This window comes from Stylophora pistillata, chromosome 8, assembly GCF_964205215.1.
Source record: "Stylophora pistillata chromosome 8, jaStyPist1.2, whole genome shotgun sequence".
Lineage (NCBI taxonomy): Eukaryota > Metazoa > Cnidaria > Anthozoa > Scleractinia > Pocilloporidae > Stylophora > Stylophora pistillata.
The window spans coordinates 2293876-2320712 of record NC_142526.1 but is presented as its reverse complement, the minus strand read 5'-3'; the positions used below and the strand labels follow the sequence as shown (position 1 = coordinate 2320712).

Sequence of the window (26837 nt, the reverse complement as noted above, 5' to 3'; positions counted from 1 at the left end):
CTTTACCTGTACATTGACTTGTTTCTCTATTTGTCAATCTACATTTTTCATCTTACTATTTTTCAGCGCTAAATATCTTTCAAGGTTTTAGTTTGAACTTTGCGAGCACTTTAGGACGTGCAGTTGACAAGTTGTGAGGATAGTTTAAGGGTTAATTCACCCGGGCAGTTTAATTTGGGAAAGCAAAGGTTGAGATTGTCTCGAAGCAATACGGCTTTCCAGCAAAATCGAAGGTGTAATTTCTCGCATTTTCTAGACATGGTCAAAACTGGACTGTTCTTTACTTTTTCTTTTTCGTAAAAGTGAACTGCTAACTATGAAAATCTTATGTTAAATATACCATATGAACAGTCCACTTCAGGCGGCGTGAATTTTTCAGTAATTATTATTTTCATTTCTTAAATTTCTATTTCTAGTTTATTTGTGTTCTCTTTCATGTTCGATTCTAATCTATCATGCGGGTCTAAAATGCTAAATAGGGCCATCATCACAGGCACAAAATCTGGGGAGCTCGGATTTTGTAATTGGAAATCTACACGAGATGACCTCCTTCTGACGGATTTCGGAGTATGCTTTCTCCCTTATAAAGTAGTCGCGAGGAATACCTAGTCACGATTATCCAATCTATTCCCTTCTTGGTGATCATTCCAGCGGCCGTTAAGCGTGAATGACTTGAAGCTCATCGAAATCATATACAGAAGGAGCTAAGTCTCTAGAGTTCATATGAGAAAAACAAAAGCCAAATTCAGGAAATGGTAGTTCTTACCCTTTTTAATATGTGACAATTATTGGTGAGGACAGAAAAGTTACCGTTGCCCATTTCCTTTCCTGATGGTGCACAAGTCGACTCCAAAGGCACACCTATGCCAGACTGGTATCCCAACAGTGGAGGATCGTAAACACGATATTTTCAAAAAAAAATTAAAGTTCAGTGTTTACCTGGCAGTTTCGCATGACTAAAAATTGAAGAAACGCCGCGGCCCAGCGCAAAAATTTTGATGTCAGCCGAAAAATCGATTAAAATAATTATTACAATCCAGTAAAAGCTCCATTAACCAGTAGTGTTTACAATTAGAACAACCTACCACCCCTCCCTGAGTAATAAAACTCTCCCGCCAACCCACCCTTAGTACTTGTAGACTGCACCCACCCCTCCCTGAGTTCTAAAGGTGCTTCCCCCTTACAAAATGGTCCAAAAAATGGTCCAAAAATGGTCCAAAAAATTGTTCAGTCCAGTCCATATTTTACCCTATGCCTCATCTGACACTTATTTAAAAGATGAGATTGATTGATTATAATATTTCTCAAAAAAACCGCAAACAAAGGCACAGAAGAGTTGACTATGATAGCCAGTTTTATAGATGAGCCGATAATTTTTATCTGAGTAGTTTGCATAGATAATAAGTGCAGCGTTGTTAATAATTTTTGGAAATCGCATTCCCCCTTACAAAATGGTCCAAAAAATGGTCCAAAAATGGTCCAAAAAATTGTTCAGTCCAGTCCATATTTTACCCTATGCCTCATCTGACACTTATTTAAAAGATGAGATTGATTGATTATAATATTTCTCAAAAAAACCGCAAACAAAGGCACAGAAGAGTTGACTATGATAGCCAGTTTTATAGATGAGCCGATAATTTTTATCTGAGTAGTTTGCATAGATAATAAGTGCAGCGTTGTTAATAATTTTTGGAAATCGCATTCAACGAAATAACCTGTATGTTGTGAGCCCACAACACCTGATAAAAATACTCAACTACAAACAAAGGAGCAACCAAAAGGAAACAGAATAAACAAAACTAGTAACAAGACTGCAAATTAAAACGAAAACGGAAATGAAAACAAGAACATAGAGTCATACAGCATTGGAACGCAGTCAACTCACAAGCAGCTCAGAAGTTAAAAGATAAAACAAAAAAAAACAAAAAACAAAATAAAAAACGCAGAAAAGAAAAATGAAACAAAGACAGGGCAAAAACACAGGCAAAAGCTCAGAGTGGTTAAGAAAATGCAAAGACTAAACAAACAGGCCAACAAAATAAATCCAGAAAAGAAATTAATTGATTGATATATTGACAGTTGTTGTAAAAATAGGCAATGAAAGATCTAGGAATTTTTTTTTAAATAATTTCATTGATGTTCTTTATTTTCGCCATTGAGGGTATTGTATTCAATCACAATTCTTCTTTTCGTTTTCTTCTTAATTTTTCTCTTAGATTGTCAGAACAGAGACAGGTAAATGCTTTGAGACGATGCACCGCAAGAGTTGGAACGTCGATATAATTGGTTGGTCATTACCCTCGAGTCAGACTCGTGGACAACAGCACTGATATACGGGCTCATATAAACTTTGATCACCTTAGAGGGGATATCGTATGTTCACATGATTTAAACTGAGTTAACTGAGAAGTGAGTGTTTTTTTCAAGGTTTCCTCGCCAGACATATTGTGGTATTTAATTAAGCTTTTCAGGCTTCGTTAAATTTTATTGTAATGTGGCCAATAACTAATAAACAAGTAAAATAAAGGAATGAACAGGTCTGAAATGTTCTCTCTTTATGTAAATCCATTCACTGAGGTCCACACCGTTGACGTAATGGCTAGGTACTCGTGGTATGGTTGAAATATTGTTTTATGTTCATTAACTAAAGCTACAATTTGTATTAGTTCATAAATGGCAAATAATAACAAACAACAGGCAGACAAATAAACATGTAAAGAAAATAGTTATGAATTTTTAAAACTGGACAAGTCACGAATCTCTCGTCGTCACCCGAGGAATCAAGTTCTTCAAGAGACGATCCTCTCTTAGATTCTGTAGCTTCTTCAACTTATCCTCAACAACGATATTATTGTTATACTTGACCGAAACTTGAGCAATACTTAAAAAAAATAAAAAAAATAAAGAAATTAAAAAAAATGAGGGCCCAACTGAAAACCGCTATGGCGAGTTGGGCTCCCTCGTTAGATATTATTATTATTATTATTATTATTATTATTATTATTATTATTATATTAAAACCTGTGAGAATTTTTTCTTAATTCTGCCCAGAAATTTGCATAACTTGGAATTAGTTAATAAGTTGTCTTGTGTTACCTTTAAGCTCTTTTGGGCCCACCCCTGCACTTTTGTAAGTTGACAGTTTTAAAGAAAGGAAGTGATATCTCTAATACGTTATATTAATATTCTAAATATTATAATCATGTAGGAATTTCTTAATCGGGAGAATGATGATAATGATTACTTTCTTAACATGCTGTATATCATGCCCGACGGTAACTAGTTGGGGTCATTTCATTAAACTGTCTGTTACGAGCCAAGGAGTTCTCGCTGGTGTCGGAGAGGAGGGAGAAGACGGGAGTGAATGAGAAATAATATTTTTCGGTTTTTGCTCCGACCGGGCCAATACTAATGGTCTTAAAATAACTGAGGAGAATTAACTACCTCTCTATAATATCCAGAAATGGATAGATATTTTAGTATTCTCGGATAAGAATGAATGAACCGTAGGCCCCGTCTCTTGCAGGGTTAGGGGCAGGAGACGTTAATTTCCCACGTCCGAGATTACTGCGTGGTGGATATCCTCCGCTGGGGTGGGATGGGTGGGAAGGTGAGATCGTTACATGGACTGAAGCATCTGCCAGAGGCGCCTGATAATACTGACGTCCGATCTCATTGTAACTAGACACGTTTGTTGTTTAGAGAGCTTAAGACTTTGTTTGTTTGTTTGTTTGTTTCTTTCTTTTTCCAATTCTTATCCAGTTCTCATCTGAATTCTCAACCAAAAACATTGCGTTTAGTAAAAAAGATGATAACATCTTTCAGCTATCCTTATTTTGAACCACGAAAAAAGTGCAAGTAGAATAATCACTAACTATTCTGGTGAACCAGCTCAAAAAATCCTATCCTTATTTTGAACCACGAAATAGGTGCAGGTATAATAGCAATTAACTATTAGAGTGAACTAGATCAAACAGAACCGCCCTTTTCCCTTGTCTAAAATGGTTTGCGATTCTCACAGAGAATCATTCCTTAGGGAAATGTGTATAACAATGTATACACTATATATATCATCTACGGGTTTATATCGAGTTAATTTGATGGCCTGCTCCCAGTTGGCTTGTTAGCTCAATTGGTAGAGCGCTGCACTAGTATCGCAGAGGTCAGTGGTTCGAATCCCGTACAGGCCTGAAATTTTTTTTTCAGGTCTGATTTTCACTATTGCTCAAATAGTGCTTTACTGCGAAGGATCGTTCTCATATACGACTATATATATGTATAGAAATGACACGCCTTACAAAGGCGGTCGCCAAAATAGCGTTAAAACAACCGTAAGCGATCAGAGTCTACGAAATAAAAGTAAAAAGACCTAACACGTCACATTCCTTGCTTTCATTATCCCTTTTATTTTTTTCACAACTTTTCCTTTTTCGACGTCCCACGCTTACACTTGATATTTACTCTTAATATTCCGTTTACGACCTTTAGACCCACAGTATGATTGGGCTGCCTGTGGAGATGTGAGATGCAATGAATATATGAAGTTCATATATTTTGAACTGCGGTATTAGATACGTATGATGTGCGATTCTCGCAGTAGATAGCGCTATTCATGCAATAGCTAAAATCAGACCTGAAAAAAATCAGGCCTGTACGGGACTCGAACCACTGACCTCTGCGATACTAGTGCAGCGCTCTACCAATTGAGATAACAAGCCAACTGGGAGTAGGCCGTTGTTGATTCGTAATAAACCCGTGAAAGTGATAAATGAGATGCAATGAATATGTGGAGTTCATATATTTTGAACTGCGATATTAGATACATATGATGTGCGATCCTCGCTATTGCATAAATAGCGCTATCTACTGCGAAGGATCGTGCATCATACGTATTTGATACCGCAGTTCAAAATATATGAAATTCATATATATTCATTATACATAGGTTAATTGACCACTCCCTGTAAGGGCTTTTCAGGTTCAACGCCTACCCATCCCACCCCAGGGGAGGACATCCACCACACAGTAATCTCGTGCGTGGGAAATTAACGTCTCCTACCCCTAACCCTGCAGGAGACAGAGCCTACGGTTTATTTGTCCTTATCCGAGAAGACTAGAATACCTATCCATTTCTTGTTGTAGAAAGGTACCAAATTCTCCTCAATTATTTTTAGAAGATGAGTATTGGTCCGGCCTGGGCTCGAACCCTCGACCTCCCGCACAACACAATCCGGCGCTCTAAACCAATTGAGGGTTTCACACAAACATGTAACAGCTACTAGTATAGATTTTATTGCAACATTGCAGGAAGGAGATAAGGTGATGGCAGATAGAGGGTTTGATATTGGAGATGTTTTAGGAGAAAGTGGTGTACGTGTAACTATACCAGATTTTAAAGGGCAAGGTAGATAACAGCTGAAGAAATCAGAGGGCAAAAGATCAGAGAAAATAGCAGAGGCGAGGATTCATGTCGAAAGAGCAATGCAGAGGATCGAGAAATACCATATTCTTGACAGTGACGTACGCTTGTCCTTGGTTCCCTTCGCAGAGCAAATCTTTATTGTTTGTGGGTATTTAGTAATTTTTCAGTCACCCATAATGAAATATATAACTAAGTTTAATAATACCTATCAGATTTGTTGTTGCAAAACATGCAAGATACATAGTAGCCATCAAGACATAATGAACAAGAAACATAAAGGTTATCAAAAATAAGCTATTTTGATTGTGTTTTCTTGCAAAAACCCTGTTAAAAATATTTATTTTGATCCTAAAATGGTAATATTTTCTGTAATGAAAAATGTATTCACTGCCATAATGTATGAAGTATAAATGAGTCATGACTTTTAATGCAAAAAAGTGCTACAATATATTAATAATATGTTACCTTTAGGTATTGATGAAATGTGAAGCAATGAAAGCTCAAGACTTATGAACATGTGTGCTATTATGTTGGCAATAAATACCTAGAATGATAATCTCTTGACTGTGAAAAGAAAATTACCAAGTAGTAAACCAAAGAGCTTGATAACTACTAGCAGCTGTTAGCCATACTATTCTTTCAGAATCCAATAAAAATCACTCTATTTACTGGTGACAATGCAGTTAGTCTCATCAGTTATTCCTTAAGTTACATAGCATTAAATAACTAAAACCTAGTTTACCTATCCTGTCTATCCCATCCTTTACTCTAGGGTATGCTAGTTCTAGTAAAAGTATGTTATAATAAAAGTTAATCAGCTTGGGCAAAATAGCATCCATAGATTCCTTATTATACAGAACTGTTTTGATGATAATGTTTTTACCATCAGAAGCTACAAAATGTGCCCAGGTCCTCCCTGTACAAAACATCTGCAGCTCTACTTGATGGTAATATTGATGATTAGGATTGAGTTGTAGTAATTCATCTATTTCCTTGATAATATGCTACCGGAGGAAAGCCTGTTCCAAGTTTTCAGCTTCATAAGGGTGCACTCTTTTTACTTCAATGAACCACTTCTTGCCCAGGAGTCCATCGGGAGAGGCTGCAAGGAATGGATGTGTTTTAGAAACAAAGAGACCACATTTTTCTACTTTGTATCCAGTCATAATAGAATAGTGCCTGATAGTTTCTGATTCAGAATCAATACCATCCCTCATGTACTTAAATTCGTTACGTTCGTTATAGCCAAGAATGTCTCTTATAGCCTTTGTAGGACTTGTGGTTTCTCTAATTAGAGCACGCTTGCATTGAGATGCTGTAATGCGGGGAATGCGCTCATTGAGCCACATACTGCTTTTTGACTGATCTCGTGTCAACTGCTCTATTGGCTCTATCTTGCTATCATCTACAGTAATATGGTCCACTATTGATTGTGTTTTGTTGCATATATCTTGCAAAGATGCTGGATGAACATCAAGAAGGCTCAGGAAATCATTTGTGCTGTCAGTTTCAATAGATTCTGAGTCAATTTCTACTTCAGAACTCTATATTAGGCGAACATCATCTCCCTGTAAAATGTCAGGCAGATTTGTAGGGATTGGAGTACTGATACTTTCCTCCCTCTTTGATCCAAGTATATGGAAAATAGGCGGTAGTGCTTTCCCTTCATTTACAAGGAAAACGTTTTGGTTTAATTCCAATTTTCTTTCATCATTCAATTTCCTTTCACTTTCATCTACACCAGAGTAAACTTCTGTTACAGAAGGGGATGGTTTAGGCTTTTTCTGTGGTGGCTCTTTGCCAAAATTAGCTTTGTAAAAATTGATATCCTCAATGAGGATTTGCTCAGCCTTGACTCCCAAAAGAGATAAAAAACACACATGTAAGGTATCGTCTGCTGTAATACTTTACCATCATATAATAAATATGTTTACCTTTAGGGTTAGACCAAGAGCAAGGTAAATCATTACATGTAGGATCAGGAGGAAGCTGTTTCTGTCCCTCTGCTACAACATCACACAACATGAACATAAGAGCTCCAATTTGACTGCAGTTTCCTCTTAATCTAAGAATAAATAATGCAAAATTCGTGAGCTATTTTCCCACGCACGAGACCACCGTGTATGGTGAATTTCCTCCCCTGAATGTCCTTATACATAAGCGAATAAAGGCTGATAGTTTCGAAAGAGACTGTTTGGGGCTGCGTCGGTGGGAGTAACGAAATAATTTGGATATATCAACAAAGTTGAAATGGTAAATTGGCCACCGTAATGCTTACAAAAGCTGACGTTTCGAGCGTTAGCCCTTCGTCGGGCTAACGCTCGAAACGTCAGCTTTCGTAATCATTACGAAATAATTTGGATATATCAACAAAGTTGAAATGGTAAATTGGCCACGGTAATGATTACAAAAGCTGACGTTTCGAGCGTTAGCTCCGACGAAGGGCTTTCTAATAGACTTGGATGCATATTTGCCAGCCATTCTGACTCTTCGTTGTCGGAAATATGATTCCAATTGTCCACAATTTTCTTTTTCGTAACTACAGTTCAATTCTACGCTTGCACGATGCGGAGAGAACCTGTTTAACCGGTACTCTAGAGCACAAATACCGCGTGGTATTTGCATTCGTCTATGGCGTTATTTGTACTCTACGAAGTGTAGTTGAATAATAAGGATGAACGGTATTAACTTCTTGCTAAATAAGCAGGAGGGCCTCACTAGGGAATATTGACTTGAGGTTGTGCCGGTGTTCTGTCTGTTTTCTTTTGTTTTATAGTCTGTTCTGTTCCGATTTGTTCTGTTTGTTTCCTTTAATTTGTTCTGCTTCTTTTTTATTTTTTGAAAATATATCCAGGACGTTTCGGATGTTTCAAGGGTAAGCGAAAAGTATGTACCAAACCGGACTACGGAGACGACGGTAAACTCCTGTACTTCTGCAAGTGCGTGAGTCAAGGTGAACACCCTCTTAGATTACTTATGTTAGAATAATTGGAGGGATGGATTGTTTTTTTACAAATACTTTTGAATGTTTGATAATTTGCCTCATCAATGCATGGAACCACCTTGCCGGTGGGTAGGGGTGGATATTTACCTAGACCAATAACAAAGACAAAAGAGAGTAACCCTCCCCCCCCTAGATTCATAAGAACTTACTTAAATGTTTTATCTTTTTCTTACTCGTTTATGTGATTATGGTTTCATCATTTTTGAACTTATTCGTTTGCTTTTTCAGGAAAAGACGCGCCAGCTGAAAGCCCTTGGTTTGAAGACAACAGTTCTGAGAATTGGCCAGATAACTAAGGTAACATTTCTACTTCATTTGCGTCTGCTTTTTGAAATTCAAATTGACTAATCGACTAATGATCAATCAGTCAATCAATCGATGAAATCAATCTGTCAATGAGGCTTTGAATGGCTTTCCGCAAGGCCAATTGATTCAAGTAGAGAAAGAGCTCTATCTCAGTATATCTGTGTCCAATTAGCTAGACATCATGCTCGATGATGAAAGTTATCCGTGCATACCCCTGTGTGCACTAATTCCCAATAAAGTCAATTGTCTCGTTCAATGACCGAGCAGGGAGAGCCTGCTGTAATTTGGGGCTCCAAATATGAGTTAGAAAGCAGTCATTGTCTAATGAACCCCCTTTATTCAACAGGGTTTAAAAACAAACATAATAAAAAGAACTAGGAAGTAATTTGGCGTGATAAAATCGATCTATGAAGCAAAGTCAACTACATCTATGTTCTCAGAGTTCCTATCTTTTGTTCGTTTTTAGGGATACTCGGGACACAGGCAGTTAACAGATAAATTCCAAGAAAAGCAAATTGCGAAATAACTAAAGATCATCCTATGAATAAAACAAACGAACGAGTTGATCTACTGGATTGTTGGGAATAACTGATTCTTTAGAATGAAAGAATTGAACAGTGACCAAGAAGTGTATGGAAATGCACGTTATTTTACTTTTAGGAATTTCTGGCCTGTTTTCCTTTGTGCAATTGTCTTTTCTGGTTTCTTGGTATGAAATCGAGTTTCCATCATAATCAAGTAGACACCCTCCAAGAGCCACGCTTTTCTTCGTTGTTTTCCATCCCAAATTTTTAATTTTAGGTCAAAACGAAACTTGCAATAAAAATGCGCTTCAAATGTAATTTCTACTTACATACAGGGATTAAATGCTCGCATTTTCCTTTTCTTTAAACCATATCAATTCCTATCACAATAAATGGCGTTAACGCTACCCATAATAAAAGATGCCAACCCTCAGCCCGAAAAAAAAAATCAAAATCAAATAAAAATTAAATCTACTTAACAAAATGGATTCCATGTTGCCGTCCTTCGTTCCTGTAATTGATTACAGATGACGTTAGAACTTGATGAGAACGAAACGATTCGATTCAGCAACATCTTAAAACTGTTTGTGAATAGACTTGTTCTTCCTCTGATACTTCCTCGTCACTATTCGAATATATTGCGGGTCAACTAAGTTGGCAGCAGGGCACTAAAGTACTGCGTGTACTTGACGAACTTGTAAATATAACATTAGCTTCTTAACTGACAGAACTCTGCCGCTATGAATTAGTTTTACTATGCGTTTAATAATATCGAGGTCAAACGCTTTCGAAAAACGATATTTGCCACACAAAGAATTCAAAATACAATTATATCTTATACTGTTAATATAGGTTTGAGCTGTTATACTCTATTTCTTTTCTTGTAGAGACAGTTTGCTTGTGAGAGAAAACGAAAGTGAAAAAAGTAGGAATTCTGATAAGGACAGATCTATTTTAATGCTGCGAGCGACGATTTCATTGTTTCCTACCACTTGTACTTACTATTCAGTCGTGGTCAAAATAGAGCTATTCCACTCTTCAAGTTTTAATAGTTCTTATCTTTTTCGCAAGTGTACAGACCACATTGCTAAAATACATGCACTGAAGGAATTTTTTTGACGTAGAGGTCAAATTCGATTTGAAGAAAGCCTGCTGCTTGCATAAAAGGCTAAATCGGGACTTCATTGCAATTGCATAAATCTAATCAGATGTAAACAAAACTGAAACGCAACCTGTTCTACATATTCACGGGAAACCACGATCTTTTAAACCTATTGTGTATGGAACAATTGTTTCATTACTTGTTGACAATGTTATTTAAAGAAGACTTTTCAAGACCAAGCTTTGGGTTACACCGCTGTCTCTTTCAAGATGTCTCGTTTCATTTATCATTTCACAGCTATGTGTTTGCTTTAAAATACCGTGGCTCTAGAGTAAGATAGTTTGGACGTTTAACGGACGTGTGTGTTGAGATTTTCTTCTTTATTGTTTTGTTTTGTTTTGTTTTTTTTTTTGGTTGACATTCAGTGTATTTACTCTTCTTCAATCATAAATCGTATAGAGAATGTATTCAGGTTATTTTCGCAAAGTTTAGCTAACCTTGCTTTCTTTTCATCGTGTTAATTGTTTGGACAGAACAAATTTAACTGAATATAACTAAACGTCGTTTTTTAGTTTATGAAAGTTGGAAAGATCGAAATCGCAGTGGTTGATCACAAGAGGTACTAACGGGTAATATCCAGAGCGTGAGATAAAAATGCTATGAGCATGTGGCCCATTTTTATCATGTGGCTTTATTAACTTTCCCGAAAATAATATCCAAGAAGACCCTGGCAGATAGATCGTTTAGTTGTGCCGCCCCTAGACTTTGGAATCTGCTTCCTACCACAATAAGATCTATTTCCACTTTAGATATTTTTAAAATTAGACTTAAAACTTTTTTATTTAATAGGGCGTTTAATTAGTTACTATAGTTGTTATGATTAAATTGCATTATTGATGAATTATTTTATTTATTTATTTATTTATGGAATTTTAGAAATGTAATTTTGAACTTCTATTTTATTTTTGATTTAATATTTATTGTAAGGCGCAGTTGAATATTTTTATAGAAACTGCGCGGTATAAATTTAAATTTAATAATAATAATAATAATAATTTTCCATCCTTCTATCTGCACAGCTTGAAACAGCCACCATGACTACACGATTACGCTGTGACTTCTCATACCAACTGAGTATTTGTTAAGTATTTTGCAATGATTTATCTTTGCTTTTCTTCAGGCTTTATAGTTTTTTGGTTTTATTTTTGTTTTGTTTTGTCTTTTTTTTTTTTTTTCACCCTTTCAAGGAGTGACCCTATGAAACTTGTGAAGAGCGAGCGACAAATATTAAAATCAACGTACCTTTACAGATGGCTGTCGTATTTTGGAATTCAAGCCAGATATGAAAGATTTTAGTCAGCAAGGTTTCGTTATCAAGAGCGTCGAGGTACAAAGAGAAAGTGAATGTAAAGCGAGATGCTTTCCATTCAGGAACACAACTGCGTGTCTCTTAACATTGGTCCCTTGGGAGAAATTGGAGCTTACCCGTGTGAACATAGTGATTCTGATGATTAGGTGCACTCTGAGGCGCTCAAGAAAAAAGATGACTTCGCTTACCAGTCGACTGTGGTAAGTTTCTAAGCATGCAATATATAAAACTTCATTTTTTCCAGCCTTTTTTTACACTTTGACTTTACTGAGGCAATTACGTGTTCTGAAAGGAAGGTGTCCAAACAATATGGGGTCAATAGAGATCGTTTTGCTTTTATTCATGCAACATGAATTTCTCACTTTTACATAGATTTTCTTCTATGTATGTAGTTCGACTCTGGAGCATTCTACAGGTTATGTTAGTAAGTTTGCGAAGCTCAGCGTAAGACCTCTGTAATATGAACGAATAACAAACAAATACTTTAAGTAAAGCAGTGATCCTCACAGGTGAGCTGTTAAGCAATTGCAGAGTAGAAGCCTGAAAAAAACCTAGACTTCCACGGGGACTCGAATCCGTACCTCCTTGATACTAGTTGGTGCTGCTGTTGTAGAGTATTTTAAAGGATTGCTATTTCGAGTATTTTTAAGTTTACCTTTGTTTTGATAATCTGGCCTTTTTGCGTCTACCTGTTGTTTTGGTAGATCTATAGTTTTGATCTTTTACTTTTAGTGTGCACTTGAACTTGGCTAAGTTCGCGGGTTTCCTTCTTGTCGTGCTAGACATTTTAATCGCTTGTTATGGTCGAGAATAACCATGTCATGTTTGGGTTGGTAAAGCTGAGCTTGAGTTTTACTCACACTGAATATCCTGTTTTGGAAATTCCCACGGTCAGCTAACCCAAACGCGTCTGTGATTTTTACATTAAATGAGAGGGCACTCCTTGCTGACGTTAGAGGAGAAATAGCTGTGGTAGTAGAAGGTAGTAGCAACAATAGAAGAGTAGGGAATAAAGAAGACATTTACAGAGTCTTGGTACCTCTTGTTAATTCGCTAAGCGAGTGGTAAAAAACACCCCAACACCAACTATTAACTGAGCTATGAAGACACACATTGGATTGCGGGCATATTTCAGAGGGTTCTTCTTTCCCTTGGAGGAAGCTGATCATATTTTGAATGAAATAAATGTAATTCTACCTACGGATGAAAATGAAGTAAGCACGGGGCTTCGCAGGTGACCTGCATTTAAACAGGTAAAGCCCCGTTTAAGTTTAAATTTGATGACGTAGAGGACAGGGATTCCTCACATAAGCGTTCTAAAATCACTCAATTCATATAGGTAGGCTCCATTTTCCCGCGGAAGTGTTTGGATTGGAAGCCAACAAACAGACCATCGTGTGTGTGTGTGTGTGTGTTTTTCTGTATGTAATAATGACACGCATGCTGAATACATTCGCCAAAATAGCGTTAAAACGACTGCAAGCGATAAAAGGAGCTACGAAATAAACGTTATTCCTCGCTTTCATTGTCTTTTTAATTTGTTTCTATTTTTTCATAGATTTTTTGCCTTTTTGACAGTCCACGCTCACACTTAAAAATTCAGTCCTAATATTAAAGTTATTAACGTTTACGACCTTTAGACCTCAAAATCACATACAGTACGATTGGACCGCTTGTGGAAAAAAGTGTTATGAGAGCGAATTCGGTATTGAGTGAGATTTCAATGCATTCTATCAATTATGTTCAATAGTCATTCGCCAACGTAGAACCATTCACCCCACTAAGATTTAGTTTTTTGTTACTCCCATCTAAATCTTATGTTTAATTTACGATCTGTGTTGTTAAACTAAATGGGCTGAGGCGAATTTGATTAGCTTTGATTAGATTTGATTTGCGAATTTGATAGCTTTTACGCAGAGAGCAAATTAGATTGGCGAAAAAACCTCTTGCATATGAAGCTACAAAGCCCTCACCGGGATTTCACGTCATGCATCATCTTTTATTTAGAGGTAGTTCCAAGCTCACACCATTACTCTACTAAGATATCAATACACTAAGTCAAGAGTCAATGAGTTAACGGGTATTACAATCCACGGGAAACCATGATATTTTCAAACTATTGGCTATGGAACGATTGTTTCCTTAATTGACGAGAATGCAATATATATGATTCTAAGAGGAAGTGTTTTCAGTTCTAAGCCTTGGAATGAAGTGTATACACGGAGTTGTTCTCGATACTTTTGGTGGTACACTTCTTTCCTTCCCAAGATGTCTCGCCTCACTTTAATTCTTCAGCTATGCGTTTGCCTAATTCCTTCAACGGCTGTGGCTGAAGATGGTATGATATACTTTGGACGTTTAACAAACTTTTGTGCTGAATCGCCAAACGAAACTAGTGGCTATACTTATTACGTAAGAAGAGCAACATAAATTTTAACCGAAGAGGGGATTTAATCATGGATTATTCTGTTTACATCCGTCGGGTAATAGTTGTTCACGGAAGTTTTAAGACTTGATAACATCACTGTGGTAGTAGAGATCATTATAAGAAGAGATCTTCATTTTTTGTGATGCTGCACGCACACTATTCGCAAACAAGAACATTTACTCGATTCAGGAAAAGAAATTCACAATTTCACTTACTGCTACATTACATTCGTCAGAGATTATTTGATTTGAGTTTAGCGCTAAGAAAGAAGTGCCTGATTTGATCGGAATTTTGCGTGTTAGAAATAGCGACTGATATTGAATTTAATTTCCAATGCCCTTTACTACTTTGTTTTGCTGTCGTCTTTTTTTTACCTTTTTTTTTCTATCCATATTCAGAGTATTCACTTCTTGCTTCTTCAATCATACACCATATAAAGGCACTTATGAGTTATATTCGGAGTGTGAGATAAGTGTTTCATGAACATGTGTCCTGTTTCTATATCTTTTTTACTTGCACAGCTTGAATCAGCCACCATTGTTACATTGTAACTTCCCTTGCTAAACTGTATGTTTGTTTAATTTAAGATGTTTTGTTTGTTTGTTAGCGTTTGCTATCGTCTTTGTGGTTGTTTTTTTTTTCTCTTTTGAGTTTCTTCTTATTTTTGCGTTGTTTGTTGTTTATGTTTGTCTGTTTGTTTCGTTTAAGGGACGATGATCTGACTTTTAAAAAAAAATAGGACATTGGAAAATAGAAATAGATGATTTAGTTTTTGGGTAGGCTCACTTATTAAAGAAAAAAAAGCAATCTTGTTTTTAGGGAGATCTTTCACAGGAATTGTATAGGGGTATTCACGTGAAAATATTAGAATTAATATTACTCTTTTTCTCCATTATATTAGTATCCCATTCGACTCCAACAGAGCAGGAAACCTCCATGACACCTAGTGGTAATATGAATGACTATTTTGCGTGCTTGTCATTTGATCATAAATTCGGAAGAATGGTAGTGTGCAGTCGAAACAACAATAAAAGAAGTTACATCGAAATACACCGAGAACTACACTCATTTGGACCTTTCTGTTTTCTTCAAAAACAAACTACGACATTGCAAAATAGAAATGGATAGTTTTTGGGGGGGCAGGTCCAATTATTAAAAAAAATTAAATTTCCCTTTTTAACAGACCCTTCATGGAAACTGTACTGGGCCTGCGACAAAAACGTTATATCTATGACTTTTGTTTTCGCAGATGATTGTCGTATTTTGAAATTCAACCCAGAATTGAAAGACTTTTCCCTGCAAGGTTTCGTTATCAAGAGCGTCGAGGTACAAAGAGAAAGTGTATGTAAAGTGAGATGCTTTCAGGAACACAACTGTTTGTCTGTCAACATTGGTCCCTCGGAGGAAAATGGAGCTTATCTGTGTGAACTGAGTGATTCTGATCATGAGATGCATCCTGAGGCGCTCAAGCCAATAGATGGCTTCAACTATCACTCAACTGAGGTTAGCTTCCTTAACAAGCAAGATTTAAAACAGTTCACAATGTGCAATGAACTTATTGAGTCTGATTTATTGAGGTGGTTTGCAATGAAAGGAGAGCGACCATATGATATGGAATCTTCTCAAGTTAAGATCACTTTGTCATATTTTTATTCAACATAGATCTTTTTCTTTCCTTTGATGCATTCGTAGCTCGAAACTGTAACTTTTTGTACTCTCTTATGAGCTTGCGAAGGTCAGCATGAGACTCCTGAAAAACATTATGAGAAGCAAATACTTAGAACCACATTTGGTGTTTTAAATCTTAGAACGCTTGTGCGAAGAATCCCTGTCCTCTACATCACTCCTGTCAAAATGGCTTTACGTATAAAGGTTACCGGTGTGAAGGTAATGGTAAAAAAATTGAAACTTTTTTTTCCCAATTGCTAAATATCGGCATTCTTTTATAACCTCATCAATAATTTTTCTTTTTGTTTGTTTGTTTGTTTTTTCATTGATGGTTACATGCAAGGCAAAAAAATATCTACTAGGATAATAATCACAACGATAATAAAAAGACTCTCCTCCCACTGGTTACCTACAACCTTATTTTTTTCTAATAAAAATAACAGGCAAGTTACTATTTTTCAGCACTTGCCAATTCAGCCCCAAACGAGCTGGAAACGTCCACAACACCTGCTGGTAATATGATTGACTACTTTGTATGTTTTTGTCATTTAATTGTGATCGTGACGATTTTCTTTTCCTTAGGTGGTGAGTATAATAGCGTTCTTTAGATAATGCAAATACGCTGGACCTTAACGCCGGAAAAAAAAACTAGCAGTGTGCAGTTGAAAAGGTTGTATTTCCCATTGGAAGCGACACCCTCGAGAGACAAACGATAACACCTCATAGCAAGGGTATACACCACTTTCCTTTTTCATCCTCGGAGACCCAGGGGCTGAGTCGATTTCAAGTTAGGGCATGAAGAGCCCCTGGGGACATTGTCTTACAAGACTAGTTCCAAACGGTCGCAGTCGTTCTGCCATCTGATTGGTGCCAGAAAATCTTTGTGTTTTTCTGCCCAATCAGAGTGAAGTGTGCTTTAGAGCCTTTCGTGTGTTTTAACACGGACATATACTTGTAGCCCAGTTGCTCGCCATGTATGTTTGGACCGTGCGACAGAGATTTGCTTGAGGTGAAAAGTTTCAGCCTCGGCACAAAACGTAAGAGAAATCGATCAGATTGTCCGCGAAAATCTTACCGGAAATTATACTGAATACTTTCGCAGGTATCACTAGAGAACGTGTTTTAAAGTTTGCGAGGTTTGTATACCACACGATGGTTGCAGTCATTGATATGTCGCCTTAAACGTTAAACTAGATTTAAGCTTAAATCTTTCTAGATTTTTTGCATAATTTGCTGTGACTGAAACTTTGCCAATCCCGTGAAGTTATTTCGTCGCACGGGCCACGCAGGTATATCGAGCAACTGGCGCTTTCGCCTACGTAGCTTTCTGCTTTCTCTGCGCGCCAAAATCTAATCTTAGTAGTAAAGGCGTTCACAATACGGCCAAGGTTGCAGAGAACGTTAAGTTCGTGGACGACCTCCAGCAAGTGCTAAGAGAAAGCTTAGCTGTGTTTCCGGTTAGCTAATTAAAATCTGAACAAAAACTTATTAACGAGAACATCGTGGGAAGGAGATGTTTTCGGGCAGTTACCGAAGGGGTTTGGAAAGAGCTTAATCTTTCAACTGCTGTCTAGAGTGTTGAAATTCTTGAGCTAGGAAGGCCACGGATTCTCTTCTAGTCCCTTGGTCATTGTCATTTCACCTCTGTCTGTCGATTGCTGAAGACCAAGTTAAATACCTTTGATCATTGGGAATCGATCCGATGCTGTTTTCAATGGGAAAATCAAAACCAAAGACCAAGAAATATTGGATGGAAAGGGCGGGTTTGCTTTATTGCAAATGTCAGCTTAGTAGTACAGGGTCATCTACCCACATCTAATAAGCAAATGTTTCCACGCTTAGCTTTTCTTTTTTTTCGAGTGAAGATGAGATTAGATTTTGGCATGCACAGAAAGTTGCGCAAGTACCAGTTGCTCGACATACCTGCGTGGCCCGTGCGACGAAATAACTTCACGGGATTGGCAAAGTTTCAGTCACAGCAAATTATGCAAAAAATCCAGAAAGATTTACGCTTAAATCTCGTTTATCGTTTAAAGCGACATATCAATGACTGCAACCATCGTGTGGTATACAAACCTCGCAAACTTTAAAACACGTTCTCTAGTGATACCTGCGAAAGTATTCAGTATAACTTCCGGTAAGATTTTCGCGGACAATCTGATCGATTTCTCTGACGTTGTGTGCCGAGACTGAAACTTTTCACCTCAAGCAAATCTCTGTCGCACGGTCCAAACAAACATAGCGAGCAACTGGGCTACAAGTATATGTCCGTGTTAAAACACACGAAAGGACTCTAAAGCACACTTCACTCTGATTGGGCAGAAAAACACAAAGATTTTCTGGCACCAATCAGATGGCAGAACGACTGCGACCGTTTGGAACTAGTCTTGTAAGACAATGTCCCCAGGGGCTCTTCATGCCCTAACTTGAAATCGACTCAGCCCCTGGGTCTCCGAGGATGTTCCTTTTCCAGACTTGCCAAGTACAACTCCAAAACAGGCAAATTCCTCCACGAAACCGAGTGGTAGTACATTTTTAACCGTGTATCTTCTGGGATATATTCAAAGCTACGCATATTTATTTATCATGGACAGAAACTAGAGCATAAAATGGTCCACTGTTTTCTCTAGTAACAAGTAGAGAAGAGCCTTCTTTTTAAAGCTAGACACTAAGAAGGAAATATCTTAACTCACTCTTTTCTGTTTATTCTTTTCACAGAGTTTTCTAGCTCAGCTTTAACTCCACCAACAATCTCCACGAGGCCAAGTAGTAATACTACTAAGTCAATCTTGGCCCTGCCGACAGTATCAAGTGCTGCTTTAACGTCTGCCGTTATCAATGGTAACCTTATTTGATCATAAAGGTTATATTGTGATAAGTTCACAATTACAATTGGCCAACGGCGTTCCCTAGTTGGGCCGAAATTCCTTCTGTAAATTGTTTGGTGGTTCTTACAACAGACAAGTTTACTCCTTCACAAACTCATACAGTTCAAAGTGGTCAATAGTGGGCAGATGATGTTCATAATAGGCCATTTCCGAATTACTAGGGCATTTTCGCATTAGGTTTGGTCTCTTTTTCAAAACAAGGCCTGGTGCTCAACCATAAGTATGAAAATGAGTTTAATTTGCATGTGAATGAAAACTTATTACCATACGAAAGGATGAGCACCAGGACTCGCTTTGAGAAGAGGCTAAAGGCAATTCAGAAATGGGCCATTTCCCTGGTTTAGTTTCTCCGTCTTTATTATTATTGGTTACAATGAATATATGAAGTTCATATATTTTGAACTGCGGTATTAGATACGTATGATGCACGATCCTCGCAGTAGATAGCGCTATTTATGCAATAGCGAAAATCAGGCTTGAAAAAAATCAGGCCTGTACGGGATTCGAACCACTGACCTCTGCGATACTAGTGCAGCGCTCAACCAATTGAGATAATAAGCCAACTGGCAGCAGGCCGTAAAGTTGATTCGTAATAAACCTGTGAAAGTGATTTATTACTTTCACGGGTTGGCTTGTTAGCTCAATTGGTCGAGCGCTGCACTAGTATCGCAGAGGTCAGTGGTTCGAATCCCGTACAGGCCTGATTTTTTTTCAGGTCTGATTTTCGCTATTGCTTAAATAGCGCTATCTACTGCGAGGATCGTGCATCATACGTATCTAATACCGCAGTTCAAAATATATGAACTTCAAATATTCATTGTATCTGATTTATCACTTTCACGGGTTTATTACGAATCAACTTAACGGCCTGCTCCCAGTTGGCTTGTTAGCTCAATTGGTAGAGCGCTGCACTAGTATCGCAGAGGTCAGTGGTTCGAATCCCGTACAGGCCTGAATAATTTTAGGCCTGATTTTCGCTATTGCATAAATAGCGCTATCTACTGCGAGGATCGTGCATCATACATATTTATTATTATTATTATTATCATTAATGTTATCGTTATTACAATTTTTGATATTATTACCACAATTATTGTCGTTATTGCATTGATAAAAAACATGTTACTTTATCTGTATAACTTAACAACTTGCATTAAAGATACTGACGAGTGCGCCAATAACAGTCAAGTTTGTGGTGTGAGGGCGAGATGCATAAACACTAAGACCTCCTATGGTTGTACCTGCAAGGAGGGACTTCATGTAACTGGAGGGTTTTGTTCAGGTAAATCGATCCTAAAACTTCCAAAAAAAGTGCTTCATTTGCCATCAGTTGCTTTACTTACTTCTTGAACAAATTAAAAGATATGAAATTTGTGACCAACTTTGGTGTGAAGGCAATGGCTGAGTGACGGCTAAATAAATAGAAACTCCCTAGTAATTGTGCCTCATTAAGCGAATACTAGGAAGAAATGGTCAAGCAAATGATATCGAACCTTACTTGCACGTTTTCCTAGATAAGTGGGTAGAAATGCTCTATGAGACTTCTCTCTCTTTTGTTGTGATTGCTTTAATTGTTCAATGTATGTCTACAAATTGTTTTCAGATCTCCGACAGAACTATGAAATTTTCAACACTCCAATCCACGATTTGAAAGTCAAAAGAAAGTACATATTATTGCTCATTGATCACGATTATGAACACTAAACCCCTGTCCATATATCTAGACTTTTTGCTAAGATACATCTAGATACCCTAGAAAAAAAAACAACAACAAATAAGCAAAATGAGCACTTAATTTACCAAGGTTGATTCGTAAAGGAAATAACGATGCCATTTGGCTTCAGTACTCAGTTAGCACCGAATCGCACAGGTCATGAATTCAACTCGCTAGCGAGCCTGACTTTATTCAGGCCTTATTTCTCGCTACTACTGAAATAGTGTTGCAAAGATCACTCTGATCTTGGACATAAATTCCATTAAATATTTAAACTAAAATCAAAGCCTTTCTTAAATACTTATACAGGTGCTGAATGTCGCACCATTATTTTCAAAACACCAATACACGACAAAGTCATGAAGGGCAACTTAATCAGAACTGTAGAGGTTTCGCATCAGGGAAGCTGTAACGAAATGTGTTATCAGGAGCCCAGCTGCGTTTCTATGAACTTTGGACCCGAGGCAGGGGGAAACTTCACCTGCGAGTTAAATCAGGATCATTCCTCAAAGGGAAATCAAAGCTCACCTGTTCTGCAAAGTAAAAAAGATCACATCTATCTTGCTATTGAGGTAAGATTAGTGATTCCTTACTGTGCAATTCCCAAAATCGTTTACGAGATGAGATGCAAAAGCTTCTGAGGGCCTCCTATCGGGTACGAAGCTCGAAAGACGACGTAGGCTCAATACGGTTAAGCTCTTTAAGTATCACAAGAACTTAAGGATAAGCAAAGTAATAGAAAATAATCACAGTAAACTGTCCATTTTGTTTTTAAACAGAATCCGTGTATCAGCAGTCCCTGCTTGAACAATGGCACGTGTCAAGCTGGCTACACTGTTAAAGGATTTCGGTGTAGATGTCCTCTTGGATTCACTGGCGCACGCTGTACGACTGGTAATTAATCATTAAAAAAATTAATGAAGTGAGTTTTAACTGTTAAAGAACTTTTCGTGAAATGAAATTTTCTGCAATTCGCCCAGCTTGCAGCTTTGATTTTGAAGATGGAATTGATGGATGGGAAATGACAGGCACAGCTTTTGTTTATCAGCCAACATTTGGTGACAATCCAGTAGCGCGCTTTAGAGAAAGCGCCCAGCACGAAGGTGACTGGTGGGTGGGGGGAGCTGAAAAACGACCCAGAGAGAGCGATTTCGCAGGACAGCAGCATCCAGAAGGAGCCGACGTACCCCAAGGAACTCTCACTTCACCTTGTTTTCGCATTGTAGGCAAGAATATCTCGTTTCTCATTGGTGGGGGATGTGACGTAAATGTTGTTCGTGCGGAGCTTATAGTCGACAACAAGGTGAGATCATGCACTTGATCATTATGTTCGTTTGATTCTTTTGAAACAGTCCAAGTAGACTGATTCAAGGTATCAGAGATTTGGTCTGTTAACATTGCCGGCAAAACCTTTTTGGGCTTCGTGATATCCCTAAAGTTCCTCTAAGTTTAAATCTTTACGGGGAAAAACATGTTTAAAAAGTAAACGACAAACATTTCCAACTCTAGGTCATCATCGGGGTGAACGATGATGAACTTAATGACGACCTAGTGTCGAAAACGTCTAGTTTTTACTTTGAAATATTTTTAGACTTAAAAATGGCTTATTTTGAGCTTTCTTAAGGAAGAGTCCATGACATAGCAAACCACGAGCCTGACACTTAATATTTCACTCTATTTGTCTTTCGCTTACCCCCCTTCAAAACGACAGTTCTTTTTCCCTAAGTTTAAAGATTGCAAGTCAATTAATGTATGATATAGTCATACTAGATGCGTCAGTAATCGTCTAAACTGTTTAAATTTGTTGTTACGCTTTAGGTCGTCAGAAACGAGACAGGAAACTGTTTGGAGACAATGTATCGTAAGAGCTGGGACGTAGAGGAGTTTATTGGTCATTACGCGAAAGTCAGACTCGTTGACGAGAAGATCTGTTGTTGGGGTCACATTAACTTTGATGACCTTAAAGGAGATATCATTTGTCCTCACGACTAACAAGATGATAAATTGGCAAGATAATCAGGGAATTACAAAAAGAAGCTACGCAGCTGCTTTTGAATATAATTAACTTGCTCACTAGCTTTGGACATGCGCTTTAGAAGTCGCATTAAACTCTCTTCCTGTAAATAACATATGGATATTTATACGTCGTATTAATATTATTAATATTAGTAATAGTTATCAAATCAGCTTGGCATGAGAGGGTTTTAAATAGACTTTGTGTTGAATTATTTAGATACAAACAGAGGTTGTTTCCACTGAACGACGATGGATCTCTGAAAACATAAAAAAAAAAAACACCTCTTCTGTTTCTACTAAGTAGGGAAAGAAATAGAGAGCTTTTCGACCGTAATATTGCCCTATTCATTCTTGTGAGAAACTCGCTCTTGCTCTAGTATTTGTGAAAAATGTCCATCATCCCTTGTGAAACGGACTGGGAGGAGATGGGCTGTCGGATTGTGCGACCTTGAATCATAATACTTCAAGCACTCAGTATTTTTTACGCTAAAAATTAATGTGTAAATATTGCTTTGTTTATGAAAATAAATAGAGACGGCAAGTTGTGCACGTTGGACATAATGGACGTATTGCGTGAAACAGAGGAGTGTGCCATCCTATTACCATCATCTATCACTTATCTTCACTTAAAAGATGCTTAAAAAACGCAAACAAAGGAACAGACGAGTTGGCTATGACATCGTGCCATTTTTATTGATTATTATTATCCGAATAATTTTCATCCGAGTACTTTTCATCCGAGTCGCAAGACTGGAAATTAACATTAAAACCAGAACATAGAGGCACACAGCATACATGAATGTCCTCCTACATGGCTCGGGCAACTGCCTCACGTAAAGACAATAAACTAGATTGAATTAAAACTGGATAGAAATTCCGATATTGTAGTGAGAATTTTAGCAGAGTTCTGATGGGACATGCAACCATTGAAAGAACACCTGGACTTCAAGAAAAAACGTATTACCCGTTTGATTTGTTGCCGCTATTGTTTTCCAGTTTTCTGGTTACTTGTTTTTTTTGTTTCTTTTTTTTTCCTTTTTTTTCCTGGTTTTTGGTTTTTGATTTGTTGCTTTGTTTTCCTTTCTTTACATTGCTATGTTGTTGTTTCTGTTCTGTTGATTATAATCATTCTTTTTTTTCTTTGGAGATCCGGCAGAGGAACTCAGAGATGGAGTCGTGAAAACTAGTAAGAATCAACATGATTCTCTCACTGAGAAAATTCGTATAATTATATCTTCTTAAGATTGCTATGAGCAGTCATAAATGACAAGCAGTTAAACAATTAAGGCCCCTCCCACTAGAATTATTCCTATGAGAGGGATATCTCTCAAAATATTTACTTTATAATATCCTGTTCATTGTATCAGAAATAGAAGTGAAGAACTAAGTTTTGCATGCAATAGGTTTCAAGTTGTCACTAAATTTCATTTCAACGCCAACAAACACTAGTTTAGCAGCTTCTATGAAGAAAAAAATTTCAGCCGTGTTTAACAGAACGGCTTTAAAACATGCGTTGGTGGATATAGCTGAGAGGAGTTTCAATAGTGTTGAATTCGGATCTAGTCTCAGGCAAACGCAGTTACCCCATCACCGTAAAATATTAAGGTGCCATCTCTCTCCACAGGTAATGAAACTTATTGTAATAACAGATATGAAATTACTTTTTCTTTCAGAATTGGAAGACCCAGGGTGATTTAGATATAGATACCGCCGAAGTCGTAAGTAAAGCGCAGAGGAGGATTGATATGCGTGAATTTTGCAGAACTTTGAGACAATGTATAGAACAATAGTCATCCTATACAATAACGTCAAGACCAGGTTACTCTTTCATTATTCATATCATTATTCATATCATTAATTTCTTTTTTTTTTCTTATTGAATTGAAACTTCACAGAAACATACTACTAAATAGTGGAGAATGAACAATATTCACTATAATGGCAATAATATAATTTTGATAAAAGGAAAAAAAACTACGTAGTTTATAAGATCGTTTTAAATATACATAGATCTTAGTATCAGACGTTTTGTTGTGTAGTATCGCTGAGTATTTTTACTCCTTACTTTTATTTTGACTCGCCCTAGGGGCTCGTCAAAATACGGCAAAACCCGTAAAAATACTCAGCGGTACTACAAAACAAAACGTCTAATAAGTTATTTATTATCCAACACGCCAAACTGCTATTTCAGTGCGGGCAAATTTCGCGGATATTTATTTACGGGTAGTGCGTGACAGAAGTATGCGAACCTGAACGGAATTGGCGCGTTGTCGTGTTGTTGTTTCAATGTAATTTTCTTTTATAAATGAAGAAATTTCCAGGTCGTCTAGCTGTTTTTCCTCGTTCCATTCATCTAATAGACTTGGATGTATATTTGCCAGCCATTCTGACTTTTCGTTGTCGGAAGTATGATTCCAATTGTCCGCCATTTTTTTTTTCGTAACTACAGTTCAATTCTACGCTTGCACGATTCGAGAGAACCTGTTTAACCGGTACTCTAGAGCACAAATACCGCGTGATATTTGCATTCGTCTATGGCGTTATTTGTACTCTACGAAGTGTAGTTGGATAATAAGGATGAACAGTATTAACTTCTTACTAAATAAGCAGGAGGGCCTTATTAGGGAATATTGACTTGAGGTTGTGCCGGTGTTCTGTCTGTTTTCTTTTGTTTTATAGTCTGTTCTGTTCCGATTTGTTTTGCTTTGTTTCCTTTAATTTGTTCTGCTTCTTTTTTATTTATAGAAAATATATCCAGGACGTCTCGGATGTTTCAAGGGTAAGCGAAAAGTATGTACCAAACCGGACTACGGAGACGACAGTAAACTCCCGTATTTCTGCAAGTGCGTGTGTCAAGGTGAACACGCTCTTAGATTATTTATGTCAGAATAATTGAAAGGATGGATTGTTTTTTTACAAGTACTTTTGAATGTTTGATAATTTGCCTCATCAATGCATGGAACCACCTTGCCGGTGGCTAGGGGTGGATATTTACCCAGACCCACCCCCCCCCCCCTCCCAGCGACCAATCACGACAGTAGGACCAATAGATTCATAAGAACTTACGTAAATGTTTTATCTTTTTCTTACTCATTTATGTGATTATGGTTTCATCATTTTTTAACTTATTCGTTTGCTTTTTCAGGAAGAGACGCGCCAGCTGAAAGCCCTTGGTTTGAAGACAACAGTTCTGAGAATTGGCTAGATAACTAAGGTAAAATTTCTACTTTATTTCTGTCTGCCTTTTGAAATTTAAATTGACTAATCGACTAATGGATCAATCAGTCAATCAGTCAATCAATCGATGAAATCAATCTGTCAATGAGGCTTTTAATGGTTTTCCGCAAGGCCAATTCATTTAAGTAGAGAAAGAGCTCTATCTCAGTATATCTGTGTCCAATTAGCTAGGCAGCATGCTCGATGGTGAACGTTATCCATGCATACCCCTGTGTGCACTAATTCCCAATAAAGTTAATTGTATCGTTCAATGACCGAGCAGGGTGAGCCTGCTGTAATTTGGGGCTCCAAATATGAGTTCGAAAGCAGTCATTGTCTAATGAACCCCCTTTAATCAACAGGGTTTAAAAACAAACATAATAAAAAGAACTGGGAAGTAATTTGGCGTGATAAAATCGATCTATGAAGCAAAGTCAACTTAATCTTTGTTCTCAGAGTTCCTATCTTTTTTTCGTTTTTAGGGATACTCGGGACACAGGCAGTTAACAGATAAAGTCCAAGAAAAGCCCATTGCGAAATAATTAAAGATGATCCCATGACTTAAACAATAAACGAACGAATGATGCACGATCCTCACAGTAGATAGCGCTATTTATGCAATAGCGAAATTCAGACCTGAAAAAAATCAGGCCTGTACGGGACTCGAACCACTGACCTCTGCGATACTAGTGCAGCGCTCTACCAATTGAGCCAACAAGCCAACTGGGAGCAGGCTGTTAAGTTGATTCGTAATAAACTCGTGAAAGTGATAAATGAGATACAATGAATATATTCATTGAAAGTGATAAATGAGATACAAGGAATATATTCATTGTATCTCATTTATCACTTTCACGAGTTTATTACGAATCAACTTAACAGCCTGCTCCCAGTTGGCTTGTTAGTTCAATTGGTAGAGCGCTGCACTAGTATCGCAGAGGTCAGTGGTTCGAGTCCCGTACAGACCTGATTTTTTTCAGGTCTGATTTTCGCTATTGCATAAATAGCGCTATCTACTGCGAGGGTCGTGCATCATACGTATCTAATAGCGCAGTTCAAAATATATAAACTTCATATATTCATTGAATCTCAATAAACGAACGAGTTGATCTACTGGATTGTTGGGAACAACTTATTCTTTAGAATGAAAGAAATTGAACAGTGACCAAGAAGTGTACGG

At 37.5% G+C, this 26837-nt stretch overlaps 1 protein-coding gene across 2 annotated transcripts; it reads left to right on the top strand.

Moving 5' to 3' along the window:
• The first annotated feature begins 13817 nt into the window (after positions 1 to 13817).
• Positions 13818 to 26168, top strand: LOC111325781 (uncharacterized). Of its 2 annotated transcripts, XM_088729228.1 has the most exons (15): positions 13819 to 14065; positions 15057 to 15104; positions 15405 to 15658; positions 15964 to 16042; positions 16286 to 16336; positions 18542 to 18664; positions 19871 to 19993; positions 20735 to 20997; positions 21205 to 21319; positions 21406 to 21728; positions 22244 to 23627; positions 24115 to 24259; positions 25187 to 25220; positions 25587 to 25655; positions 26140 to 26168. In XM_088729228.1, the coding sequence occupies exons 1-11, from the start codon at positions 13894 to 13896 to the stop codon at positions 22415 to 22417; spliced, it is 1725 nt and encodes a 574-aa protein (XP_088585354.1). In that variant the 5' UTR covers positions 13819 to 13893; the 3' UTR covers positions 22418 to 23627; positions 24115 to 24259; positions 25187 to 25220; positions 25587 to 25655; positions 26140 to 26168. The 2 variants fall into 2 exon arrangements, with proteins under 2 accessions (XP_088585355.1, XP_088585354.1); XM_088729229.1 differs by lacking the exon at positions 15057 to 15104 and having other exon boundaries at positions 13818 to 14065; positions 25187 to 25298.
• Positions 26169 to 26837: the final 669 nt, after the last annotated feature.

Bases quoted from the DNA above. Each gene is read 5' to 3' on its own strand.
- LOC111325781 (XM_088729228.1), top strand. From the start codon at position 13,894: ATGATTCTAAGAGGAAGTGTTTTCAGTTCTAAGCCTTGGAATGAAGTG. The intron at 16,337-18,541 runs GTAATATGATTG...TTCTTTTCACAG, and splicing joins AACGTCCACAACACCTGCTG to AGTTTTCTAGCTCAGCTTTA. The intron at 21,320-21,405 runs GTAATTAATCAT...CAATTCGCCCAG, and splicing joins TGGCGCACGCTGTACGACTG to CTTGCAGCTTTGATTTTGAA.